The sequence below is a fragment of the Alosa sapidissima genome, chromosome 6 (genome assembly GCF_018492685.1).
Source record: "Alosa sapidissima isolate fAloSap1 chromosome 6, fAloSap1.pri, whole genome shotgun sequence".
NCBI lineage: Eukaryota > Metazoa > Chordata > Actinopteri > Clupeiformes > Clupeidae > Alosa > Alosa sapidissima.
Genome location: NC_055962.1, coordinates 2,491,114 through 2,517,286, shown reverse-complemented (window position 1 = coordinate 2,517,286; position 26,173 = coordinate 2,491,114). Strand labels below are relative to the sequence as shown.

The 26,173-nt window shown below is 42.1% G+C and overlaps 2 protein-coding genes across 4 annotated transcripts in view; both read right to left on the bottom strand.

Annotated features, from left to right (window-relative positions):
• Positions 1 to 9,097: 9,097 nt before the first annotated feature.
• The window catches only part of aig1 (androgen-induced 1 (H. sapiens)), a 107,895-nt gene continuing 90,819 nt past the window's right edge, over positions 9,098 to 26,173 (bottom strand). For all 3 annotated transcript variants that reach the window (XM_042095037.1, XM_042095039.1, XM_042095040.1), the window contains one exon: positions 9,098 to 9,462. In XM_042095037.1, the coding sequence (XP_041950971.1) occupies positions 9,282 to 9,462 (181 nt within the window). In that variant the 3' untranslated portion in view covers positions 9,098 to 9,281. The remainder of the gene's footprint in view (positions 9,463 to 26,173) is intronic.
• LOC121711429 lies at positions 24,448 to 25,264 on the bottom strand. Its single transcript, XM_042095043.1, has 2 exons — positions 24,556 to 25,264; positions 24,448 to 24,518 (listed from the first exon to the last, which is right to left on the bottom strand). Exons 1-2 carry the CDS (start codon positions 25,202 to 25,204, stop codon positions 24,472 to 24,474), a joined length of 696 nt encoding a protein of 231 aa, XP_041950977.1. The 5' UTR covers positions 25,205 to 25,264; the 3' UTR covers positions 24,448 to 24,471.

Genomic DNA, 26,173 nt, shown 5'->3' with positions numbered 1-26,173 from the left:
CTCTCATCGTCCTTGACCGCATTGCTTAGCAGAATCAGCAGAATCTTATTGCTAACAATTCATTTGCATTTTTGGGAAATAAATGTATGAATGAACTGGGGTCACGATTAGGGTCCGTGTAACGCTTTGCAGTGCTTTGTTCTATTTGTTCCATCCATCTGGTCCAAATAAAAAATGTGTTCGATAATCCAATTTTCAATTTGTTTTAACTGGTCAGCAAATAGATAATTGCTGCTATTTTCTAAATGTGTCATTAGTCACGCAAGATAAAGAAAACAGAAACTGGATTGGAAACAAAAGTAAAATTCAGTTAATATTGGATTTTGGCCCCTTTTTTTACTGTTTTTGTTGGGCTGAACCACGCGTAGGGGTGGGTGACCTGATAGATATTGGCGCGCGGTGTTGGTGATCACATTTTATCAGCGGATGTAGAGCATAGACTGTAAAAAATAGATGTAGAGATGGAGGGCTATCAAACACAGTTCCGCTTGCATCAAGGTGCCAAGCGATTGATAATGTCAGCTCGAGATCAGAACTTCAGATGCAGAGGGAGACATTGCTGCGTCCTGACACTTATGAGTAGGCCTACGTGAGCCCTAGTAGCCTACAGGCCAATGTAGGCTATTTGCTGTTGAAATTAATAAATGGATAAACGGATAAATTAGGCTCACCGTTGTGTCTTCGTTTAGCCTAATGAAACCTAGTCTAGCGTAAAGCGTTAAATAAGCAAAAATACCATGTCAAACAGTGCTCGGGGTAGCCTGTATAGCCCGGTATAGCCAAGACTGACGTCGATGGCAAAGCATTCTGCTTTGGGGAAATATTTGCTATGGCATGGCCATGGTATTCAAATATAGGCTACTGTAGATATGTTCAACATAGGCTGAAAGTTATGTTTAACGTGCCTTCTCCCAAAAAGTTTGTCATTAATCTCTAAAGTAATGAGTCAAAATCACAAACAACTTCAGGCGGCGCTCCCTTCCACCATCTAGCCTGGCCCAGCTAGATGGTGTTCTCCCCCCGGTGTTCGTGGTTCAGTCCAACCACAAGGGCAAAAAAGGAAAATTAGAAAATTGACGCATCATTTCAATTTTTAACTTCTGAACAGAAAACCGTAACTGTGCTCAATTGAAAATCAAAATAAGCAACAATAACCCATTTACTGTGCCGTCCTAAAGAATGGATAACGGATTTTTAAGCCTATTTTTATATTTTTTCATGTGAATTCTGCAAATAGAACATAGCACTGCAAAGCGTTACACGGACCGATTAGGCTATGTATTTGTTTTATCAAGTGGTTAGATGGCACGTTAGGCTGCTAAAGAAGCTTTAAAAGGATGTTTACTATTTATCATGGCATTCAATTTAAATTAAATGTGTAGACCTATTATAGGTAAGAGAAGAGTAAAGACAGGCCAAGAGCAAAGAGAAGAGAGGCTGAGAGGTTAGCGTAACCTTCCCCCAACAGCCATAGTAGAAGAATAAGAGACTTTATCTCCTTTTTTATTCTACACCACCTTTGAATATTCAAGACTCTCCCAACTTGCCTGCAGATCATTGGATAGCTGGTGGAATAGGTGTAGGTGTGAGGCTTGTGACTCTCACACCTAAAGACTGCAGCATAGTTCTTAGTCTACAACTATGCACAGATACATTAGATTATAATTAAACCATTTCCAGACTGTTGCCCATATTACAAGTATTAATTCAAGACCAAACATGAACGTATTATATTCACAACATATATTTTACAGAAGTGCTCATCAAACCAGTTACTCTGTTGGTTTGAGTTTTCGCTGTGTGATAATTAGTTGAGACTGGCACCTTGTGTAGTGAAGGAAAGTCCTTTGGGGGTCAACATTTGGGCATAGCCATTTTGCAGCTTTGGCCCAAAATCCTGGTCTTTACATAGGCAAGGTAATTTATCACTAAATTAACACTACAGATAGAAACACTTGCCCAAGGCATTTTCCTTCTTGCTCAACCATAGTAAGCAGTTCCATTAACGTATTTATGTGTTTCCTGTATTTGCTTTCCGAGCTGAACACACTTCACATCTAATCCAACACACTTTTTTCGGAGGTCGGATTTTTAGTTGGGTCCTCCTTTTTTTTACGGCCGGCATGAAGGCACTATAAGATTGTAAACTCGGAGGACCCAACACTGTATGAGCCAGTCGGTCAGACCTTGTGTGGTTCATGAAGAAAGGCCGACAGATTACAGATTAAGTTGCCAACAATGTCACACATTGACACACACACAGACATCTCTCTCTCTCTCTCTCTCTCTCTCTCTCTCTTCAATGTAAACTATGGTGAATTGCTATACAGATCATACAAGCCCAATCCATGATCCATGTCAAATATAGATCTCTGTAGATCGTCTGTAGATCATGTAAAACCATTCAAAAAATATAGCTGCAAGTGGCAATGGCGGGCCTGAGCAACTGCAGTCCATGACCCTTGACATTTCGGAATCCAACAAAGGACTGACATGTGGTGCGTTTGTCAAATATACATCTGATGTGTGTGCTATTTGTTTAGCATGTTTTCTACATCGGAAGCTCTTGCTCACTTCCCGTTGGGTGTGACGTTTTACACCGATGGTAGTCACTAGATGGCACTACATCACAAATATGTAGGGTACAATGATACACTTCCAAGTTATTAGTTTATGACATACATTTTGTGGTAGATAACAGTTGACTAGTTATCCTAAAAACTGCTTTCAGCCTACCCACTCAGAGTACCTGCGTGAAGCTGGCCCCCCATGTTATTCAAAAATTATTAAAAACACTGCTATTCGTTTGTGCTACGTTTGTGCTGGTTTGTGCCGTAAAAAATATTGTTTGTGCTATTAAGGGTTTTAAGTAATTAAACGTTACATTTTCTGGCCAGTGACGTCACTCAGCCCCCCGTCAATGTCCAAATCTTCCCAAAATAGTCTCAATCGTTTGTACTACGTTTGTGCTCATTTGTGCCGTCAAAAGAAACATTTGTGCTACTATGTTTTCTAAGTTATTATGGTTTATTTATTACTCGTGTGCTATGTTTGTGCTGATTTGTGCCGTTAAAAATAACATTGTGCAGCTAAGTTATCACGCTTTGTTACAGGTGTGACGTCATTCAGCCCCTCATCAGTGTCCAAATCTCAAAATAGTTGCAATTGTTTGGGCTACCTGCGTGCCAAATACAGGCCTGATAGCGCTCCAGCGCCACACCGGATTTACCGAAGTGTACATAATGGTGGTTGCTATGCAAAATAAAGTGGTTGCTATGCTGATTGCTAGGGTAATCATGTTGGTTGCTAGATTGTAACTGTGGAGTGGTTCTTAGGCAGATACTATGGGTATTTGAAGTGATTGCTAAGCTTTTGCTAGGTTACTGTAGTTGTGGTGGTAGCTATGGTAACTGAATTGGTTGCTATGCTGGTTACTAGGTTAATGTTGGTTGCTAAGTTGTCATTGTGAATGGTTGCTAGGCTGTTGCTAGGGTACTTAAGGTGGTTGCCATGCTGGTTGCTAGGTTAATCATGTTGGTTGCTAGGAAATGTTAAGTCTATGGGGAAAATGTTAATGGCTTTTAATCAATAGTTTAAAAAGTATAAAAGTTACAAAGTGTCGCTGTCCGATGAAACCATGGAGGTATTATATATAACTGGAGAGAGTGACTAAGTCCCGCCCCCATTCATTTCAATAGCCCATGCTAGGCTAACTACTTCAGCCAAAAAAGCATGAAATTGCCCGCAGCCATCTTTACGAAAATGGCGTTTTATGGGTGTTCGTTTCCGGCACCAGCTAGAATTAGCCTATTAGATTCCACGTTACAGACGGAGACAACGTAAGGTTCAACGGTATGTCGCTGATGAAGATTGGACATTCCCTCAGAGGAAAAGAAGTTGTTCGGGAACGCGCTTCACCTCGTTATAAGCGCAAATTCATTTAATTGGTTGGGATAACATTTTGGGAATGGTGGTAAAGTTTGCCCTGTCTCTGAAGTCCTAGGTTATTTAATGTGATGTTCATATGTGATAATAAACTATGCGAATCAATATTGTGTCACTTTAGGCTTCACAAATAATGCATACCTGTCAACATTTAGCTTTCCAAAAACGGGAGATTTTTTTTCGGGGGGGAGGGGGTCAGTGTTTATACCGGATCTGTGTTTGCATATTTAATACGTTTCATACACGTGTTTCAACACTGCATTTCGGTCGTTGCTTTTACCTTACGCATGCCAGTTATGTATCCACCAGCTGCCTGCCTGCAGCCTACTTCCAAAACTCCAAAGCTGCTTGCTGTCAGATTTGGTTCCGAGGGCACAAGTTCAGTGTATCAACAACACTCAATAACAGTTTATGTGATGTGTTATTCAATTAAATTCCCAACAATTTCACAACAGCTAGTTCTGGAGTAGCCCATTCAACTAGCCCGCTTGCTTACAACGAGACTCAGGCTGCGCAGTCGGCACCCGCTTCCCTTATTTGGGTTTTGGGTTGCCAGGTTTTAGCCTATGACAAAACGGTTGAAATTGAAACTAAGTGATCGTGTATGTGTAGGGTGTATTTCATACACAATCTGGCAACCTGAATAGAATGATTTTAAAATGAAGTTTGATGGCCATGCAAATTACAGGAGTTGTCCGGGAGAAATAACAAAATGGGAGGGTGCTGGGAGATGACCTTGAAATACGGGAGAAACCCGGGAAAAACGGGAGTGTTGACAGGTATGAAATAATGATCCCTAAATACTATATTTGGACAGGTTGTAGGCCTATTACGCAATAGGCTATCCAACGAAAATGACTATTAATTAAGTAGACATGGTATGTAGGAAACATGTGGATAGCTGGGATTCTTGCTGCACCCAGTGTGAATTTGCAGCTTGTTAAGCCTAGGCTACATTTGCAGGCAGACTAAATGAAGCCAATGCAAGTTAAACTTCCGATAGAAGCGCACATCCCTCGGGTATTGTGGTTCGAGCAGGCATAGAGTCTGCAACTGTTGTTGGACATTTGGCCTGAACATTTAAATCAAATGCATAGCCTAATCATGTCAATGTTGCAAGAAAGCAAACGAAATAAGTCATTGACATTTGTTTCGTTTTAAATCACTTGGGGAGACATAGGTTACATGATCCAGACGTTGCGTTCTACAGAACTACAGCCTGTGCGTTTTAAAATAGTCTTCATACACAACGCAATGAGTAGGCTAATAATTGGATATAGGTCATTGCTATGCATCTGCCAAAGTGTATGGTCATACAGTAGTCAGTTACTTTAAGGTAATTGGCACCCCGCATATACGGCAAATACCATGTAGGCATTAAGTCAAGTATCAGTAGCTTAATCCAAGTAGTAAGTTGTTTTATTTGTCGTCTTCCAGAAATGCAAACCAACGTGGACGTGCGAGGACGCTCGTGCCCAACACTAAACTCGTGCAGGAGCTGTCATCTACCAATCAGCATGTAAAAACTGGTGCCGGAAGTTGCAACCATGTAATGCCATGTTTTCAAAAATGTCGGCGACCAAATGCCATGCTAAGTGGCTGAAGCTAACCCTTCAAATCCTGACCCCCTGGATGAAACTCACGTATGTCCAAAACGGTTACTTTTCAGGAAGTGAAAAAAACATTGTAATTTCAAAGCAGTTGAACGTAGCATTGTGATACTTGGTACGGCATCTTTAAATGTAATCATATTCTTGCCAGTGTGATGATATAATCCACATTGACCAAAATCAAGTTTTATGGACATACGTGGATATTTTACAGTATTGGTGGTCGATACGTGTTCTTCCGATCATTAATTAGAATGGCTAAGTCGCGTTTCATATTGACAGATGAATAGGCTACGCTCAGTTTATTAAATAGGCTACGTCCAACCTGAAATATATCTTGCAAACTATGAAGGGACAATGAATCAGTAGGCTACACTGACATTGCAATGCTAGACAGAGACTTCGACTTACGTCTCAGGCATCGGGGGAAACTTTTACCCTCAATAAAGTTAGGCCTAATGTAAAGGAAAGCCATTGTCTCACCAGGCTATCATCAAAACAATGTTTATTTGGCACTGTATTGCAGAAAAGAAAAGTAGAAATGAAGTTGCAGTTTCAGTAAACTCCAGTTAACCAGTTTCTTCTTCAGGTGAGTCAAGCAGTTACGACTAATTAGATTCAATACTGCTACTACAGGTGGAATTATAAAATAGCAACAGGCCTTAATGCAAGATTTGAATCATGTCTTTCCTATCAGAATTGGCTGATAGAAATTCCAAGAGTTCAACAGATAAGACCAAGTCATTTTAAAACATGCACATAAACAATTACACGTTAATACTCAATAAATAGAACGTCTAATTAATAAATGTTAATTGTTTGCATACTGGTCACTACAGGTGTAGGGAATTGTTTGTTGCAAGTAAAAAAAAATGGTTGTTAACCTGTCCTGTTATCAAGTCAGTTAAAAATATATTTCATGGTGTGTATGTGTGTTAATTTGTTGTGTATTAGTCACTACAGGTGTAGGGAATTGTTGTAAGTGTGATGGTGCACAGCCACCCTGGTTCTGGTTTACTTTGTTCTGGTTCACTTTGTCTTGTGACTTCCTTGTGAATTAGTCTGGTTCTTCAGCGTTGTGGTCAAACTGGAGGTCTAGGGGGTTCAAAGCCAGGTGTCATGACGGCTCTCAGGTTTCAGCCATTGGAGGCCCATCAGTTAGATGACCACCTGTGTGAGTGTTGCCAGAAATGGGTGAAGCCCTAGCATGTGGATCTCCATGGCAAGGAGACGCAGGTAGTAGTGGGGTGTGTGAGACACCCATGTGCACCAAGTGCATTGATAGGCCTCCTGAACGGGAGGAGACTGTGACAGGGTTATTCCCATAGTGGTTGAGGGCAGTGGCGCAAAAAGTGGGTATGCACAATATGCGGCGCATAGGGGCACAGCTCCATGGGGTCGCCAAAGTGATGGTAAAAAAATGAAATAATAAATTTGGTATTTTCTATATGTAACTACTGTTACATATAGAAAATTCTTTTTTAAATCATTTTCTCAATGTTCTATAACATTTTAGAGGACTAACAGGCTAGAGTAGGCGCCCTATCTCATAAGATTCAATCATAGAATTTTGACATAGAAGAGGGAGTGGGGGCGCCGTGAGCGCTGGGCGAGCAGATAGGCCTACGAGTAGTGAGTTGCCGTCTATGGAAAAAGATGTACAGCAAAAAAAAAGCTGTTGACAACTAAAAATAGAAAAAGAAAGAGGGAAAAGGAGATGGCATGGCAAGGGATGCAACAGCAGTTAAATAAGTGGACGGTGAAAGACAACAGGTAGGATTTAAAGTGATGACGTCTGTACTTAAAGGCTTGCAAATATGAACGTTACAGACTAATTAGCGTTTGTTAAGCATAATGCCGATTGAAACAGTCCATTCCATTCAGATAGCTAGGTGGCTCATACTGCACTTTTAATGGCCAACTGCAAACAGAAATGTCATGCTAGCAGCAACTCATTACATGTTTCCATATCCTAACAATGAAGGCTTCTTGTAATAACTTAATATTGTGTTGTCAATGTGGTGCAAACAAACAAGGCTAGAGTGCCTAACAGCCTTATCCATTGTGAGCAATAGCTGGCAAAAGGATGTTATGAGAACCGTTTAGACTCTCTTAAAGTGGCAATGCACTTTATCAATACTTATCAAGTATAACATCAAGTTAAACATCAAAGTGGCAGCATTTCTTTAAAAACATATTCAACCATATTCAATAGACACTAATGCAGTAATAGTGTAAATTATTGGCCTTTTGTTTTGCTTTAGTTGTTTGTGTTTTTTTTTTGTTTTTTTGGGGGGGGGGCGCCAATATTGTTGTTGCATACCCCTCAAAAATGGGTAGCTGCGCCCCTGGTTGAGGGTGTACTCTGATGGTGATGCCAACTAGACTAGACATTTGCATGCACTGTAATTATAATAATAAAAAAGAAAAAGCCTTGGAATAGCAATATAGCGCATTGATAACAGTACAGTGTATTTTCATCAGAGCCGGACAGTAACGGAGTACATTTACTTGAGTACAGTACTTCAGTACAATTTTGAGGGATCTGTACTTTACTCGAGTATCATTTTTGGGGAGTACACATAACTTTACTCAAGTACATTTGAGAGGCAAATATTGTACTCTTTACTCCACTACATTTCTATCCATAACATGAGTACCCGTTACTACTTCTAAAAAAAAAAAGAAAAATCTTGGAAACCCTCAATTTGTTGTTTCCCTCTCAAACGTGATTGGATTGTGCAGGTGCCACTGATTGGGACAGCCTATCAGCAATCACCTTCAGCTTTCCGCCAAAGTCAACTCCATGGTCAGACCCTGGACAAAACAATGGATGAAGACGCAGCAGGTTCATCCCGGGAATGTGCCAACCTGTGGCCCCACCTCGCCAGACTATTTCAATTTTCTGAACAAGTTAATGATAGTTTTCGTTTCAAGTGTTTCAATTACAAAATAGTATTTTGTATTTGAAATACGTATTTTAAATACATGTATTAGAAATACTGCCCATCCCTGGCAACATGGTAAAAAGATGAAAATGACTTGATTTTACTTCCAATTCATTTTACATTCTCCAAGGTATAAACACTAACATTTTTCATAACTCCATGTAGGACGTTTCTGTACATAAATGTAAGCACTGTGGCAGTAGTAATGCAATATTTAGAAAATGTAGGCTACTCTTGTACTCTTGATACTCAAGTACTTTAAAAAACAAGTACTTCAGTACTTTTACTTAAGTAGACATCTGACTGTTGTACTTTTACTTGTACTTGAGTAAAATTTAGCAAAGGGTATGTGTACTTTTACTCAAGTAATGAAGCTGTGTACTCTGTCCGCCTCTGATTTTCATGCACTGTAATTAGATATTAATTCCTGCTAAGATGTTTAACCTGACATTAATTAACAGAAAACACATCAGATTACCCTCATTCTGGCACAATTGACACATATGTATTTTTCATTATATCATTATGTCAGTAGTCACAAATAATATGACTCAAGTCTGAAAATATGAAATACTCATCACTTACAATGAAGTATTTTTCTAGCATGCTTTCATTTATACATCTCTGATGTTTTTAGCTTAGTCATCAATCATGAAACAAATGCACAAGAATGATCATGATGTTTTTATTTCAAGTGAGACTATGAACAATCATGATGCTTTTATTTCAAGTATGACTATGAAACATTTAGACAGCATAGGTTATGCTAATTGCTGATTCATGAAGACTTACTCTTGGTTGTGAAGTCCCATATATAACTATTGAGAATTTCTCCAAGAACATAGTATACACTGATAAGAATGGTCAGAGAAAAGAAAAAGAGGACTTTGGACATTGTGCCAAGATACTCTAACAGTGGGTAAACCCATACTCCAGTCACATGATGGACCCAACACATCCTAAGAAGAAAAGAAAGTGAGAAAGTGTGAGTTCACATGAAAGTGGTTATAAAAACAAGTCATCAGCATTATTACACTACTGAATTAAATCCAAGGATTCCAACAGTACCTCCTTTTTGAAAAGCTGGCATACGGATCAAAAGTTACATGCAGTAACACAACATCCTAAAAGCCCAAACACATGTTTGCTAATGTCAGTGCCCCCTAGAGTTCAAAGGGCACCATCATTGTATGTGCAATGGATCCACAAGTCCACATAGCAAGTTTGGCTTTGATACATGAAAGCAAAGATTATACATAGGATAATGCAAGATATTTCATCAGGAGGAGCCACATCAGAAACCCAGATCGCACGGGTTTTACATCATCGATACATCATAATAGAAAACAGTTGTCTGGTCCTTGTATCTTCACTGAATCGATGGGTGATCGCGTCGCCAGTAGTGTGTGTAGTAAAGCATTTTACACTGCATGAAAAGTGGGATTTTCGTCAGTATGCGGCACTGTAGATTGTCGTGGAAGTTCAGGTATACGACTGTATACGGCAATTTGCAGGCAACACCGAAAACTGCCGTGAATTGTCGGAAATTGACGTGGGCCTTGTTTGGCAGTCGTCCCCCCATGACACACCCCTCCTCCTAAAAAGAAAAGCTCTGGTATAAATAGATCAGGCACAGTATAGCCTAATTATAGACTCTTAAATTTTAGCTTGAATTGATTTATTTAATGAAAGTATGACTGTGACCTTTTCTTTGGTCTTGCTTAAACTCCCAGCAATGCGCTCAACAGGCAGAAATGATGCTGGGTATGACATGTCTGTTCCCTGCAAACTCCAATAATGTAACCAAACTTTCGGATTTCCCCTTCACACCAACACAATGAGAATTTCAGAGGCAAATATATAAATGATCTGTCTTTATCATCATTCAATAAAAATATGCTATTCAATAAATATGTATACAAATAGATATTTTCCTAGGTAGTAGGCTGTTTACACAGTCCAAAACAGTCTCAGTCTATACGCCACAGTGTCCATTTGCAGAGAACATTTCAATAAGCGCAAGTCCAACCGTTACGCCCCCAGCAGGGGAGACAGTTCCTCTGGTGAGCAGTGGAAGACCCGCCCGTCGCTTTCGCCAGTAGAACAGCCGATAGGGTAAACAACCAGTCAGTGTGCAGCTTGCCCATAGACAGTAAAAGGGCTTGCCCGGCAAATTCAAACAGAAAGGCTACAGTTTGGTTACTTCACTTTAGACCCTGAAGCCGTTGCCATTTGCACCATTTAGAGTTTCAGCCGCAGCCAGCAAATCATTTTGTAAGCCAAAATATATAGTCTAAGCCATGCATTGCTAGGGAAATATTGAGATCTAATAAATCAATATAATAGACATCTGTACACAGGGGTTAAAGTGTGTGTGTGTGTGTGGGGGGACGCAGTTCCGCCACCTCAGATAAATTAATAAAAAATATATTCTTTCATACTAACAATATAGCGCGATGATATTGTTAAAATAAATAATGAGTTAATTTTTCGTGTGTACCGAGGTGACCAAGAAGCTAGCAATTCTTGTCCAAAAAGTATTGCTACACCACGATACTCATATTGTCCAACGGTGAGTCATTTTTCCCTGTTGCATCAACCACCTGCCAAATCCCACTTTAACCACTGTCTGTACATGAAGTGGCAGCTTCAGCCATTAGTAGCTATGAAAATTTTGCCGGCCCCCTTTGCTTGGAGGAATGGTGAGCGTTGGATCATCTAGTGCCAAGCCAGTTCTCCGGGCTAGGAGAAGGGACATCAGTCGTCGGGAAATCAGCACTGTGGTAGCCGATCATCCATAGCCCTACGGGTTCACCCGGAGACAAATTGTAGGCGCTACGAACTGGAGCAAGGGTAAGATTTAAAGAATGCTTTCATTCTGCTGTAGACTATAAAGAAATAGATACGTTAATAGATAGGCCTACTGATCTTAACCGTACATTTTGTTTTCACAGACTAACCTCGCCTCATTAAGAGGCCGACCTCCTATTTGCTCGGAGCTATGTCTGCAAGTCCGGATTTACACAATGCTGATAATGACGCCATTGTGTGTAAGTAACTTTTACTGTTTTCTCCTTCCTTGTTTAATTTTACTGTGACTTACAGCCCTACATTTTTGTATTCATACCACTCTCATTTAATTATTTTCCAGCTGCCTGTAAGACCTATTAGGCCTACAAGACAGTAGGCTATGCAGGAGCTTCAGGTAGGCTACATACTAAGACTTTCATCACAGGCGGAAGCTGTGAAGAGTTCAGCTCGGAGTCGATCAAGAAGGAGGGTCTGAGAAATCCGTTTTTGGTGACTATTTTTCAGGTGCATTATATGTGTTGTGTCCATATGCAGTGCATCGTGCAGTACTGATTGTCTTTATTGATTGTTTTTAGGCTACAGCTGCTGGAAGCGAGACAGAGTGTGCTAGCTGAGGAAGAGGTGGACCTTTGGAAGTGCACCAACATTGACCTGATATCTGATGAGAAAGACGGCATTGTTGGAGGAGTGTCTGGATGGATTATGGGCAATTCCGCGCAAAACTCACTTCCCTAACGCCAACACAATGCCTTGGTATTTAGTTGCTGTTATGCGTGGAATTGCCCTTATACGACCTCTGTCCTTTCGCTGCCATTCATATGCTAATTCGAACCATAGTACTCCGCGAGCTCTCCACATACCTCACAGTTTGTTTCCGACAATATGTGGCACAGACAAACGTTTACAGGCTGTAAATTGTCGTAAACTGCCGAAAATTAGGGAGATTTCCGGGTGTTTACGGGGACGAAAATCCCACTTTTCATGCAGTGTAACAGAATTCCACCATTGTGTTTGACTGTCGGATCGTCGGCCGTGTGTGATGGGCTTTATGCAGACCAGAGGCAGCGACTGTTCCATTCATAGCTCAGAATTTCACCACATAAGATCTTGGTTCTGGAGATAGGAATGTGAATATTGTGCACGTTTTCATGATAATCATTTAGCATTTTTTTGAGCATTCCAGTCTGGAGAAAATCAACCTTATAACAAGTGTGTGCCTGTTGTTTTTTCTGCTGCTGATGGCCAGTTGCTACGTACGCAGACAGGACTCAATCCCCATTTTGCGTCCATAGACATGAACTATGATGAACTATCTTGCTCCGCGTATAATCTTTGATGAAAGTGTTGCTGAGACATGACCTGACTTCCTGTTTGCCAGCTTTGCTGCTACTTTGTAACTCTACTACTGTGTTCTCTCATTTTCATTTCATTTATTTATTTAAAGAACAGTGCACATTAATCAACATTTCTGTAAATATGCCAGCGTTAGCCAGCAGGCTAATTTTCAACTGTAGTCCATTGGCAATATGTTATACTAGGCACATAGTGGCTGGGTCTCGTTCATTCACATCTACATTTGTGTGGAATCACACACATATACACACACTTTCACACTGACAAACACACACACACGTAAATACACATACACAAACACATATGCACGTGCACACACACCTACACATATACTCACACACACACATACACACACCTTCACATACACAAAAACATAGGTACATGCACACACACACACATATACTCACACGCACACATACACATACACACACCTTCACATACACACACATATTCACTTTCACACACACACACACAGTACCCTCCAGAATTATTGGCCCTTTTGGCTTTGACCCTTCTTGTAAATAGCCCCAGTGTTATGATTCCAGTCCAGTTTATTGTCTATGTGAACCCCCAGATATTTATAGTTCTCCACCACCTCCACCTCTTCCCCTAGGACGGTGATGGTGTTTGGCTTAGTCCTGTTCCTGCTAAAGTCCACCACCATCTCTTTGGTCTTGGCCACATTTAAGAGCAGGTGGTAGCTACCATACCACTCCACAAAGCGATCCACCATCTGCCGGTACACTGCAAGAAATGAAATCTAACCAAGTGTTAATAATCTTCTATTAAGATCAAAGAATCTATTTGGTATTGTTTTTAGTATGGAAAGACTTACTAGTGCTCTCCCGTAAGATCATTTTGACTTAATTTAAGAAGACCTTGACTTATTTTAAGGAGTCTTATCAAGACAAATTTGCTTGTTTTTAGGACAAATTTGCTTAACGCACTGGCAGACAAATTTGCTTGTTTTCAAGTCAAGTCAAGTCAAGTCAAGTTTATTTATATAGCACATTTCATACACAGAGGTCATTCAATGTGCTTTACATAAACAAAACCAAACAATAATAACAAATAAAAGCATAGAAGGGCAATATAGTCAAAGAATAGTTAAAAGGTAAAGATCATAATAAAAAGAAAACATAAAACACAAGGTAAAATCATTTAAAAATAAAGAATAATTAGTAAGCAAAAACAAAGGCAAAAGTAGTAAAAAAAGTAATAAAAGACAAAGTAGAATAATTATCAAGGCAGATTCAGAATTTGTAACTCGGCAGAAAGCATCTGAGAACAGTTTGGTCTTAAGTCTAGATTTAAAACTGGCTACAGCTGAGCCGCATAGCAGCTAAAAGCTGCTTCACCATGTTTAGTTCTAACTGTAGGTTTTACTAGCAGGTTTTTCACCTGGGACCTGAGAGGACGAGAAGGTGTGTACTGCTGAAGCATGTCTGACAAGTATTTAGGTCCTGCTCCATTTACTGATTTATAAACAAGCAATAGTGCTTTAAAGTCAATTCTGTGACTTACTGGAAGCCAGTGCAAGGACTTAAGAATTGGAGTAATGTGGTCAGTTCTTTTAGTTTTTGTTAGAGTCCTAGCTGCTGCATTTTGTATCACCTGAAGCTGTTTAATAGTCTTTTTAGGAAGGCCTGTGAACAGTCCATTGCAGTAATCAACCCTGCTGGAGATAAATGCATGAATGAGTTTTTCTAAGTCATGTTTTGACATCAGCCCTCTGAGTTTGGCAATATTTTTGAGGTGGTAAAAAGCTGATTTAGTTATCGCTTTCATGTGGCTGTTGAAATTTAGATCACTGTCAATTAATACACCAAGATTTTTAACAGTATCCTTTGCCTTCAACCCTTTTGTGTCAAGGAGAGTGGCAACCCTAAGTCTTTCCTCATTTTTACCAAATATAATTACTTCAGTTTTTTCTTTGTTCAGCTGAAGAAAATTTTGAGACATCCAGGTGTTGATTTGTTCTATACACTGACACATAGATTCAAGAGGACCATAGTCGTTTGGTGATAGAGCTAAGTACATTTGTGTGTCATCTGCATAGCTATGAAATGAAATCAAATTATTTTGAATGATTTGTCCAAGTGGGAGCATATAGAGGTTGAATAATAGTGGCCCCAAGATCGACCCCTGGGGAACACCACAGGTCAAGGACGTTGGTGTTGAGGTACAGTTTCCGATGGCAACAAAGAAGCTCCTTTCTTGTAGATATGATTTTAGCCAGCTGATAACTATGCCTGTAAATCCAACCCAGTGTTCTAGTCTGTGTAGTAAAATATTGTGATCAACAGTGTCAAATGCTGCACTAAGGTCCAGTAGCACTAGGACTGATGTTTTACCTGAATCTGTGTTGAGGCGTATGTCATTGGAAACTTTAATGAGAGCTGTTTCAGTGCTGTGATTTGCCCGAAAACCAGACTTAAAGTAATCAAAATACCCATTTGATGTTAGGAAGGTGGTTCATTGATTAAAGACTATTTTTTCAATAATTTTGCCAATAAAAGGTAGATTGGATATGGGCCTGTAATTGTTTAGCATGGAGGCATCCAGGTTATTCTTCTTGAGAGTGGCTTTACAACAGCTGTTTTCAGTGACTTAGGAAAAGTGCCAGACAGCAGTGATACATTTACAATTTGAAGGACATCTGCCGCTATGAGGTGAAAAACAGTTTTGAAGAAATTGGTAGGCAGAGTGTCTAAGACACATGTGGAAGAGCTGAGATTCTGTACCATTTTTTCAAGTGTTTCGTAGTCTATCAAGCTGAACTCTGACATCAAGTTTAGTTTCCCTCTGTTGCTGGAAGTTCAGGTTGTTGAATTTGTAATTGAGCAGATATGTCGAGTCTGATTTTGTCAATTTTACCTTCAAAAAAAGATGAAAACTCATTGCATTTATTAGTTGAGAGAAGTTCAGGCGCTAATTGTGAGGGGGGATTTGTTAACTTATCAACAGTTGAAAATAGAATATGAGTGTTATTTGAACTTCTATTGATAATGTTAGAAAAGAAAGACTGTCTTGCTTTGCATATTTCAGAGTTATATGTGCGGAGCATCTCTTTATGGATTTCATAGTGGATCTGAAGTTTGTATTTACGCCATTTTCTTTCAATCTTCCTACACTCTCTTTTTAGAAGTTTAACTGCTGGATTTTGCCTCCATGGTGCTTTCTGTTTGTCCTTAACTTTCTTGAATTGTAATGGAGCAATGTCATCCATAATGTTTGCCATTTTTGCATTAAAGTGATCAAATAAGTCTTCAGAGTCTGACAGCTGACTTGACTTTAGTGAAAGTGCTTGCTCAAAGAGAGCACTTGTCTGATCATTTATGATTCTCCTTTTTACCATCATAGCTGTGTTTTGAGTGTGTGGGGACATAGACACATCAACACGCAGAAATGATCAGATAAGGCCAGGTCTTTAACAGCTGTAGAGACATCGAGACCCTTTGTGATAACAAGGTTGAGGGTATGGCCGAGAGAGTGTGTTGGCCCCTTTACATGCTGTGTTAGGGAGAAAGTATCGATTAGTGCAATGAATTCCTTGGCATAATTGTTTTCAGGATTATCCACATGCAAGTTTAGATCCCCTGATATAATAAGACAGTCAAACTCTATGCAAACAACTGATAGCAGTTCACCTAGCTCTTCAAGAAAACCTTTAGCTGAATGTTTTGGAGGCCTGTAAATTGTCAGTAATAGAATCTGAGGAGAAGACTTAATGCATGCACACAGATATTCAAATGAAGTAAAGTCACCGAATGACGACTGATTGCACTGAAAAGACGTCTTGAAAATTGTGGCTATCCCCCCACCTCTTTTATTTGCTCTGGTAGCACTCAAGAAATTGAAGTTTGGGGGAGCTGATTCGATGAGAGTAGCAGCACTGTTTGCTTGATCTAACCATGTCTCAGTTAAAAGTAAAAAATCAAGGTTGTGTGTGCAAATTAGATCATAAATTAAGAATGATTTGTTTGAAAGAGATCTGATATTTAGGAGTGCTAGTTTTGCTGTAAGTGTTGGGGAAATATGATCCATGGGGGAAATCTGAGGTTGATGTGGTACGGGTAGGAGATTGGACTGGTTTACCCTATAAGCTCGATGCATTTGTGTTCTATTTCTTGTCAATACAGGAATAGAGAATGTCATGGGCTTACTGGATGAGATGTCTTAAAATAAGTCAAACTTTTCTTAAATTAAGTCAAATGATTTCATGAGAAAGCACTAGGTAAGTCTCTTTATACTGAAAACAATACCAACTATTTTTTTTTATCTTGATATAAGATTAATAACACTTGGTTAGATTGTGTTAGATAAGCAGTTTTTGCAGTGTACCCCACCAATGCAGAGTCATGTGAGAACTTCTGCAGATGGCAAGACTCAGAGTTGTGTTGGAAGTCAGAGGTGTAGAGTGTGAAAAGGAAAGGGGATAGCACAGTCCCCTGAGGTGCTCCTGTACTGCTGACAAGGCTTGGAATTTCACCATTCTGGGGGCAAGGCCACTTGGCCTTCAGTTGGGCATATTTGGTGGGGGGCATAAAGGCCACATGTCAGGGCACCAAGGCCAAAGTTAACTATACAGTAGTAGGCTATAAAAATGATCAAAGTTGTATTTAGCCTATTCACTGCAGTAGACCTGCATCACTGTATGAAACATTACAAAAACATGAAACATGACATATTACATAGAATTGTAAATCATCTGATCATCTAATATGTACAGATATCTAGGCTATATTTAATATTTATTTTATATTTGACCTTATGAAATCATGTATAGAACAATTTAAGTACAGCTCAGCTTTAAAAAAACTCAAATAGCCTAGATGCATGCTTAGCATTTTGTGATCATTCAGGCTACTTTCACAAACTCTTAGTCAGCCATCCTCTGATTTACCAATAGCTAGGCAATATTTGTTACATTTATTTTGTATTTGCCCCGTTATGAAATCATGTGGAACAATTTAAACACATTGTAAAACTTAAAGCCCAAATTTGGAGACATCCATGCATGTCAAAATTTACTGCAAATTCAAAACTGAAATCTGGAATTGCTAACTGTACAGGGGACTGCTTTACACCTTTGTGTTCAGTAAGGTCTGCTGTTTATTCTGATATACGGTTCGTCATGTATTAAAAGAAGGGTTTGTGAAGTATTCCACCGAGATGAATGGGTAGGGAGATCATGGACATAAAACCAGAATGTATGATTAAATTGAATTATATCATTTACTTTTCTCGCGAACCGTTCAACACAGCAATTATCGGCTAACATTGTTTAAAAGCTGAGAAAAAGCTCTTTCATGTGATACTTGTGATGTCTGTGTGATGAGTAGGCTACTTTGCCACTGCTACTTTGCCTGAGAAGAATGGGTGAATTTGCTCCACTGCGTAAAATACTAAATTAATTTGCGCTGTGAATGCTAAGATTATTTTGACATGCCACAGGCTAAATAAAAATCGCTATTAGTAGGACGCAAAGCAGAATATTGAAAGAAGGGGGCACCAAGGCCACCGTGGCCTGTAAACCTCTGATTTTCAAAGGGACATCACGGCCAACGCAAGGGGCGACGGCCATGGCCGTCGTGGCAGCCGTGAAATTCCTACCCTGCTGCTGAACACCCGCTCAGACACACAGCCCCCCAGCTGAACAAACTGTGGCCTATCTGAGAGGTAGTCCATAATCCAGAAAGTGAGGGTGCATCCTCTGCATCTTCTCCCCCAGCAGCCTAGGCTGGATGGTGTTAACCCTCTATCCACCCAAGTCGCAATATTGTGACAAGCGTCATTACTGAATAAAACAGACGATAGACCCGAGTACAGTGCAAAATCTCATTTGTACAATTGACCAGTTGGCAGACACCCTTCGATTCAAGCTCAATCTTTTTTTTCAAAGTTTTCAGGAAGCACGCAAGAAACACACAAAGAAGATGCGCATTTCCTCCATAAAGTGGAAGCGATGCGGGCCATAGTTTTGCACAAATTGAAACAGAAATACACCAAATGTTGAAAATTCACGTGTGATGAAGTCTTGGGTCTGTCATTCACCTATTCTGATTCTGAAGGACAATATCTGCCTTTTGGAGAATATGATCGATCGTCTATTGACTGATAGTCACAGTCGGTCTGTGAATGGAGGTGCGTCTTTGCAACGGTGTCCACTAAGCATACCATGCTTATTTCGACCCTCTGCCCAACATAGCTAGAGGTGCCAGTGGCAAAAGTGGTGACCAGGCTACTTATTGTATAGTAGCATAGGGTTTGTGATTATAGTAATAGTTTACTATTGTTGGTTTACATGTGACTGTTTTCCTGTTCATTTGTTATGTGGGTGAAATGACAAAAAAGAAAGTAAAACTGCTCAAATATGTTCAACATCTAGTATTTACTGAAATGTGCATAATTAACGTTGGTTACCATCCAGTGACATCATAATATGCAAATTAGATGAGTAAATTTACCCCATTTACAATGATTTTCACATTTACAGTAGGACTTTATCTCTGACCACTTGCAAGCCATGGCCCTTTGAAATTTTGATGTAAAATTTTTTTTTTTTAAACCCTGGCGGCTAAAGGGTTAAATGCACTAGAGAAATCAAAAAACATGATTCTTACAGTGCCGCCTGCTCTTTCCAGGTGAGAGTGGACTCTCTGGAGCAGGTAGATGATGGCATCCTCCACTCCCACCTTGGGACAGTAGGCAAACTGTAGGGGGTCCAGGGAGGGGGCCACCAGTGGTCTCAGATGGGCCAAAACCCGTCTCTCCAGCACCTTCATGACATGTGATGTCAAGGCAACTGGTCTATAACCGTTGAGGGCTGATGGAGAGGGCTTCTTTGGGACCGGAACCAGACAGGATGTTTTCCACAGCACAGGTACCTTCCCCTGCCCAAGGCTAAGGTTGAATAGGTGCTGCAGAACCCAGCACAGCTGGTCAGCGCAGGACTTCAGTACCCTGGGACTGATGCCATCTGGGCCTGCAGCCTTATTCAGGTGGAGTTTTACCAGCTGCCTTTTCACCAGGTTGCTGGTGACGGACAAACAGGTGGGAGGGCTGGAGGAGAGGGAGGAGGAGGGGACATGTGTGGAGGTAGAGACAGTGGGGCTTGTGGAGCTGGGAGGGGCGGTGGAGGTAGATGCTGACGCTGAATCGGTTGAAAAACGTGTTCAGCTCATTGGCCCTGCCAAGGCCACCCTCCGCCTGACTCCCTTTCATCTTAAATCCAGTGATGGTCTTCATCCCGCTCCACACATCTCTCATGTTGTTCTGCTGGAGCTTGTTTTCCAGCTTACGCCTGTATGCCTCCTTTCTCTCCTTCAGCCTCACCTTCAGTTCCCTCTGCACACTCCTGAGTGTCTCTTGGTCACCCTCCCTGAAAGCTCTTTTCTTTTTGTTTTAGTCCTTTCCAGTTCACTTGTGACCCAAGGCTTGTTGTTGGCAAAGCACCTCACCGTTCTTGTAGGTACTATGTTGTCGACACAGAAGGTGATGTACTCAGTCATGTATGTATGATGTAATACAGTCAGACATGGAGTCAATGTCATCTCCATGGGGTTCACAGAGCACATCCCAATCTGTGACGTCTACCCCTGCAGAAGTTCTATGGCTTCCGGTGTCCAGCGCCTCACAGCCTTTGTGGTCACTGGTTGCTGCTGCACAATGGGTGTGTAGGTGGGGGTGAGCAAGACCAGGTTGTGATCAGATCTGCCCAGGGGGGGAAGGGCAGTGGAGCTGTAGGCATCCTTCACATTTGCATACAGTAAGTCCAGTATTTTATTTTCCCTGGTATGACAGTCCACTATTGTTAAAATGTTGGAAGTGTTGCAGAGAGAGAAGCGTGATTAAAATCCCCAGAAATTGCTATGAATGCATTTGGATGTTGAGTGAGTAGTCTAGCAGTGACAGAGTTGATGACGTCACATGCAACATCGGCATCAGCTGAAGGTGGAATGTAAACAGTGACCGCCATGACACGAGGTAAATAGAATGGATGCAGGCTCACCTCTAACAGTTCGATGTTCAGATTGCAAACGGCTCCACTCCTTAACCGTGACATGCCCAGGATTACACCATCTGTTGTTCACAAGCACCGCGACTCCCCCTCCTTTCTTCTTACCGCTCAGCCTGCGATCCCGGTCAGCTCGCACCGTGGAGAAGCCATGGTTGGAGATGTTGGAGTCTGGAACATGCTCCTGCAGCCACGTCTTGGTAAAGCACATGAGGCTACATTCCCGGTACTCCCGCTGTGTCCTTGTCAATGCCGCAAGTTCATCGATCTTGTTTGGCAACGACCTCACATTCCCCATGACGATAGATGGAACAAAAGGTTTAAATTTCCTTCTCCTGGCTCTTCGTCACACACCGGCCCTGCACCCCCGGCGTCTTCTTCTCAACTCCTTGGGGATTTGATGTCTTGATCCCAGCAGTAGTGGTGGTTTGGAGAGCGCTATCAGCTGGTCCCGAAGGTATAGTATACTGCCCGTGTTGACATGATCTCCCGTGTACGTTATAAAAACAGTAAAACAGTATAAAAGTCGCACAAGCCACTTAGCATCCATAGTATATGTTGTGTAGTAGAATAGCACGACTTACTTGCTTTACTTGCTTTATTCAAAACCAGCGTTAACAGCATACAGCCAACTTGAGCATTGCACAGTCTATCCTTATCACTCTACTTCTAGGCTAGGTAGCATATCCTTATTAACCAATACATGACTCCACCTAGTGGCATGGATGAGTATCACATATCTCACATATCCCCCTTAATAAGAGAACACATAGTACATCAATAGTATTTAACAGTGTAGGTCTATTCACCTTGGAACCATACAGTATATCAACCCATTAAGTATATAATATACACTTGTAATTAAAGATATGAGGAGCATTTTTTAAAATGTGAACTGATCATGTAAAACCCTTACAGTCAAAATGAAGACTTGAACCTTTGTATGATTTATCCCTTACTCTACTAGTAATTCATTTTTATGGACTCAGCACAAAATCCTTAGTCCACTCTGGAGCTCTTCTGCACCTGAACGGTCTGGCAGGCGGTGTAGCTACATCAGGTTGTGGTGTAGCTGGAGTGTGTTCAAAGTTCAGAGGTAACAGCTCGCCCTCACCTTCTTCCATTTGAAGGGAAACCGGTGCCAGGTACGAAGCATTCCAACAACGTCCATCAGAGAGTAGGTAAGTGTACTGTCCCCTCTTTTCCATCACTCTAAGTGGCTTTGAGAACTTGCAGTGTGTCTTAGGAAGAATGCCAGGTTTTCTCACCCGGACATATGACCCACACTGGAAGGACACGCCTTTGGCCCCCCGTTTGTGATCAGTGTAAGCTTTGCTTTTCCTCTGGTTTTCTCCCACCTTGGATGCAACTTGCTGTAGAGATGGTGAGTGGTTTTGTGGAAGTGGACGTCCCGCCACATGAAGTCTGGTGCGCATGGGTCGACCATGCAACAGTTCCGCAGGTGAGCACTGGGTGGTGGAGTGCGGCGTAGCCCTATAAACATGGATGAACTCACGTGTGAACTCTTTCCATGGTTGTCCTTCGAGCAGCGCAGTCTGCAGGGTGTCTTTCAGGCTTCGATTGAAGCGTTCAATCTCACCGTTTGCTCTAGGATAGTAGACCGATGATTTCCTATGTACAATCCCCCTGTCCTGGAGGAACGTCTCGAACTCCAGTGACACAAATTGAGATCCATTATCCGAAATCAGCTCTTTGGGGTCGCCTTCCCTGCTGAAAACAGATGACAAGAACTGGATGACAGTCTGAGAGGTGGCATGGGAAAGAAAAGCCACTTCAGGCCACTTGCTGTGGTAATCAATCAGTGTAACTGCAAAGCGACAATCTATGGGTGCCCTTTCAAAAGGCCCCACTATGTCTATTGCCACCTTCTCCCAGGCACCATCAGGATATGGCACAGGCTGTAGTGGAGGAGTGTGAGTGACCGCTGACTTGTCATGGGACTGGCACGTGATGCATGATTTGATAGCAGTCTCTACCTGAGCATCCATGCCAGGCCACCAGTATGCTTCTCTGAGTCTTTGCTTTGTCCTCACTATGCCTTGGTGTGTGTCGTGGGCCAGGGAGATGAATTTCGACTGAAGACTGTCTGGCACCACGAGTCTGTGTGGGCCACGTACCACACAATCACCCTGTAGGGAGAGTTCGTATCGAAGTTTGAAGAATGGCTGCAGGGCTGGAGTGAGGTGTTTTGCTGAAGCAGGCCATGTTGAGGTAAGAAGTCCACGCAACTGTGTTTGAACAGGACATGAGGTGCATGCAGCCTTAAACTCAGCATCGGTAACAGCTGTCAGTGTAGAGGTAAGTGCAACTTCTATATCTTCCTCTAAACTAGGCTCTGAGTGAGGGAGTGGAAGCCTGGATAGACAGTCTGCTGTTACGTTCTCCCGTCCTGGCTTGTACTGGAGGTCGTATGTGAATGAAAGCAGTCTAGACGACCACCTGGCGATCCGCATGCCTGCTCTACCTTGACCTTTAGATGCAAGCAGTGTAGTCAAAGGACTGTGGTCGGTACGTAATGTGAAATGTCTTCCCCATAAGTACGTTCTCCACTTTTCAGTTGCCCACACACACCCCAAAGCTTCTTTTTCTACCGTGGAGTATTTCCTTTCTGCCTGGGTGAGTGTGCGTGATGCAAAGGCCACAGTTTTCTCTGATCCATCTGGGTGCATCTGGGTAAGTACCGCGCCAAGGCCATAATCAGAGGCGTCTGTAGTGACAACTGTAGGTAGTTCTGGGTTAAACAGGGAAAGTGCAGGGCTATTCACTATGAGTTCTTTCACAGTGTCAAAACTCTTCTGAGCCTCAGGTGTCCATGTGAATGACTCAGAGCCACGGAGAAGTGCTCGGAGAGGCTCAACAACAGCAGCGTAGCCTGGTATGAACTTGGAGTACCAGGATGTGAGCCCCAGGAATGAGCGCAGTTTGGGAAGGTCTGTAGGTGGTGGTGCTTGAGTGACAGCTGTCACATGTGTGGCATCTGGCTGAAGGCCATTTTCTGACACTGTATGGCCCAGGAAAGAGAGTTCTTTTTGTCTTATATTGCATTTTGACAGATTCAGCATTAGTCCAGCCTCCTTGATGCGCTGGAGCACCACAGTCAGCCTTTGGTCATGTACCTCAGCTGTTGGTCCTGCTATTATGATGTCATCTAAGTAGCACTGAACCCCTTGTATGTCTTTCAGGATCGATGACATCATCCGCTGGAAGCAGCTGGGCCCGGATGCCAGTCCGTATGGCACCCGCTTGAATCGAAACAGGCCATCATGGGTGATGAATGTTGTCAAACTGCGGCTGTCTTTGTGAAGAGGCACCTGGTGATAAGCACTCTGAAGATCTAATGTAGAAAACAGTGTCGATCCTCTCAGCTCTGTAAACATTTCTTCCATGTGCGGCAGTGGAAAGCCATCCACCACTATAGCCTTGTTAGGCTCTCGCAAATCAACACAGAGCCTCAGTCCTCTGCCCCCTTTCTTTGTGGTGACAACTATGGGTGAGATCCACTCTGAAGAATCTACAGGCTCTATGACATCCTGCTCCACCAGTTTTTTCAACTCCTCAGACACTGCTTCTCTAACAGCAAAAGGCAACCTACGCAGTTTCTGGTGAACTGGTGTGATCCCTGGCCGTACTTTAACCAGGTGTGTAAAGCCCTTAGCACATCCCAGTGTGTTCCGCTTAACGTTCTGGACAGTGGCTGTAGACAGCTTCGGTGTAACTTGGCCATCTATCACTTGCATTTGTAATGCAGAAAACAAATCCCTGCCTAGCACTGCAGACCCGCGTTTTGCAATGTAGAGGTCTGAGACAGTACTACTGCCACCAAAAGTCACAGTCGCTTTCAGGCAACCCAGCACAGAGATATCATTACCCCCATAGTCTTTAAGTCTGTAGGCAGGCTTTTCAAGTACAGCTGTAGTGAAGAGCTTTGTGTACACAGTCTCTGGTAAGATGGACACTGCTGAGCCTGTATCTAGCATTAAATCAATGTCCTGGCTCTCCATCCCTTGTGTACTCACTTTAACGGTGCACATGATATTGCAAGCATTTCCAACACTCACATTCAAAATGGTTACCTCAGGCACAGCGATCTCCTGAACCTGTTGGCTACCCCTGCATACTTTTGCAAAATGTCCTTTCTTTTTGCAGGCATTGCAAAGTGCTTCTTTAGCAGGACACCCCTGGAAATTAGCTGTGTGTTGAGCAGAACCATACCTGTAGCATGTTTTTCCTAGTACTTTTTGAAAAGATGGAGGCGGTTGACTTTTCCCCTTCCTGAACTTGCCATGCTGCTGTGAGCCTTCGACTTGAACTGCATGTACCGGGCCATCGGTACTTTCTGTGCACATAGCTTTAGCCTCTGTTACAGCCGTCTCAATCTGGCGTGCTATTGTTAAAGCTTTAGATAGAGTCAATGGTACCTCTAGAAGCAAACGCTCCCTGATGCGCGTTGAATTTGTCTTTTCGACAATCTGGTCCCGTAACATTTCCTCTTCCATTGCTCCAAACTGACATGTTGCAACTAGCTCCCTCAAAGCAGCCACAAACTGGTCTGTAGTTTCGCCCGTGCGCTGACCTCCGTGCCCAAACAGTGAATCAACAACGCGCGCTTTCTGGCTGCAGGCAAGTCCTCATCAGACATAGCCAGAAGAAAGTTTTCAAACGTGCGAATCCATGCCTTGAAAGGTATCGGCGGTTCACCAACGTTTTGTAGAAACGGCACAGGCTGGCTTAAGTGCAAGGTCGTCATCCTCGTCGCCAATATGTTGTGTAGTAGAATAGCACGACTTACTTGCTTTACTTGCTTTATTCAAAACCAGCGTTAACAGCATACAGCCAACTTGAGCATTGCACAGTCTATCCTTATCACTCTACTTCTAGGCTAGGTAGCATATCCTTATTAACCAATACATGACTCCACCTAGTGGCATGGATGAGTATCACATATCTCACAGTATACTGACAGCTAGCCAGACGCCACTACTTATAAGATGCAACATAAAAGAATGCAACTAGGACACTTAAAAAAAAACTCCACACAGAGCAAGAGCTGCTGCAACAGGCTGCCATCAGCACGGCGCCATCGAAAGTCAGGTGCATCTTCCTCAAAATCTGTTGATGTTCAAAACAAAACAGAGAGCTAGCTTGCTACTCCCTCCCCCTCTTTCCCGTAGTGATGGGACAACCGACTCTTATATGCAAGTCGGTTCAACCGGACGGTCGTTGGTTGGCCTACCGAGTTAATAGATTCGGTCACCGGTTCGCGCGACGGGGGGGGTTATATCGCGCGTTACTTCCCCTGCCATATCGCTCCAAGACATGTAGTCTCAAGCTGCAAATGTCATACTCTCCATGTCTCTGAAATTAGCTGACATACACACTCATATTGACCTACACTAGACTCAAGTACTGCCCATGGTTAGCCTACATTCGGTCTTGTTCAGTAGTCAGCTGTGTGCGGTATCCTC

Coding starts and splice junctions, on each gene's coding strand:
- LOC121711429 (XM_042095043.1), bottom strand. CDS start 25,204: ATGGAAGAGGAAATGTTACGGGACCAGATTGTCGAAAAGACAAATTCA. Junction 24,519..24,555: donor TAATGATATCTCTGTGCTGG/GTTGCCTGAAAG, acceptor TGGTGGCAGTAG/TACTGTCTCAGACCTCTACA.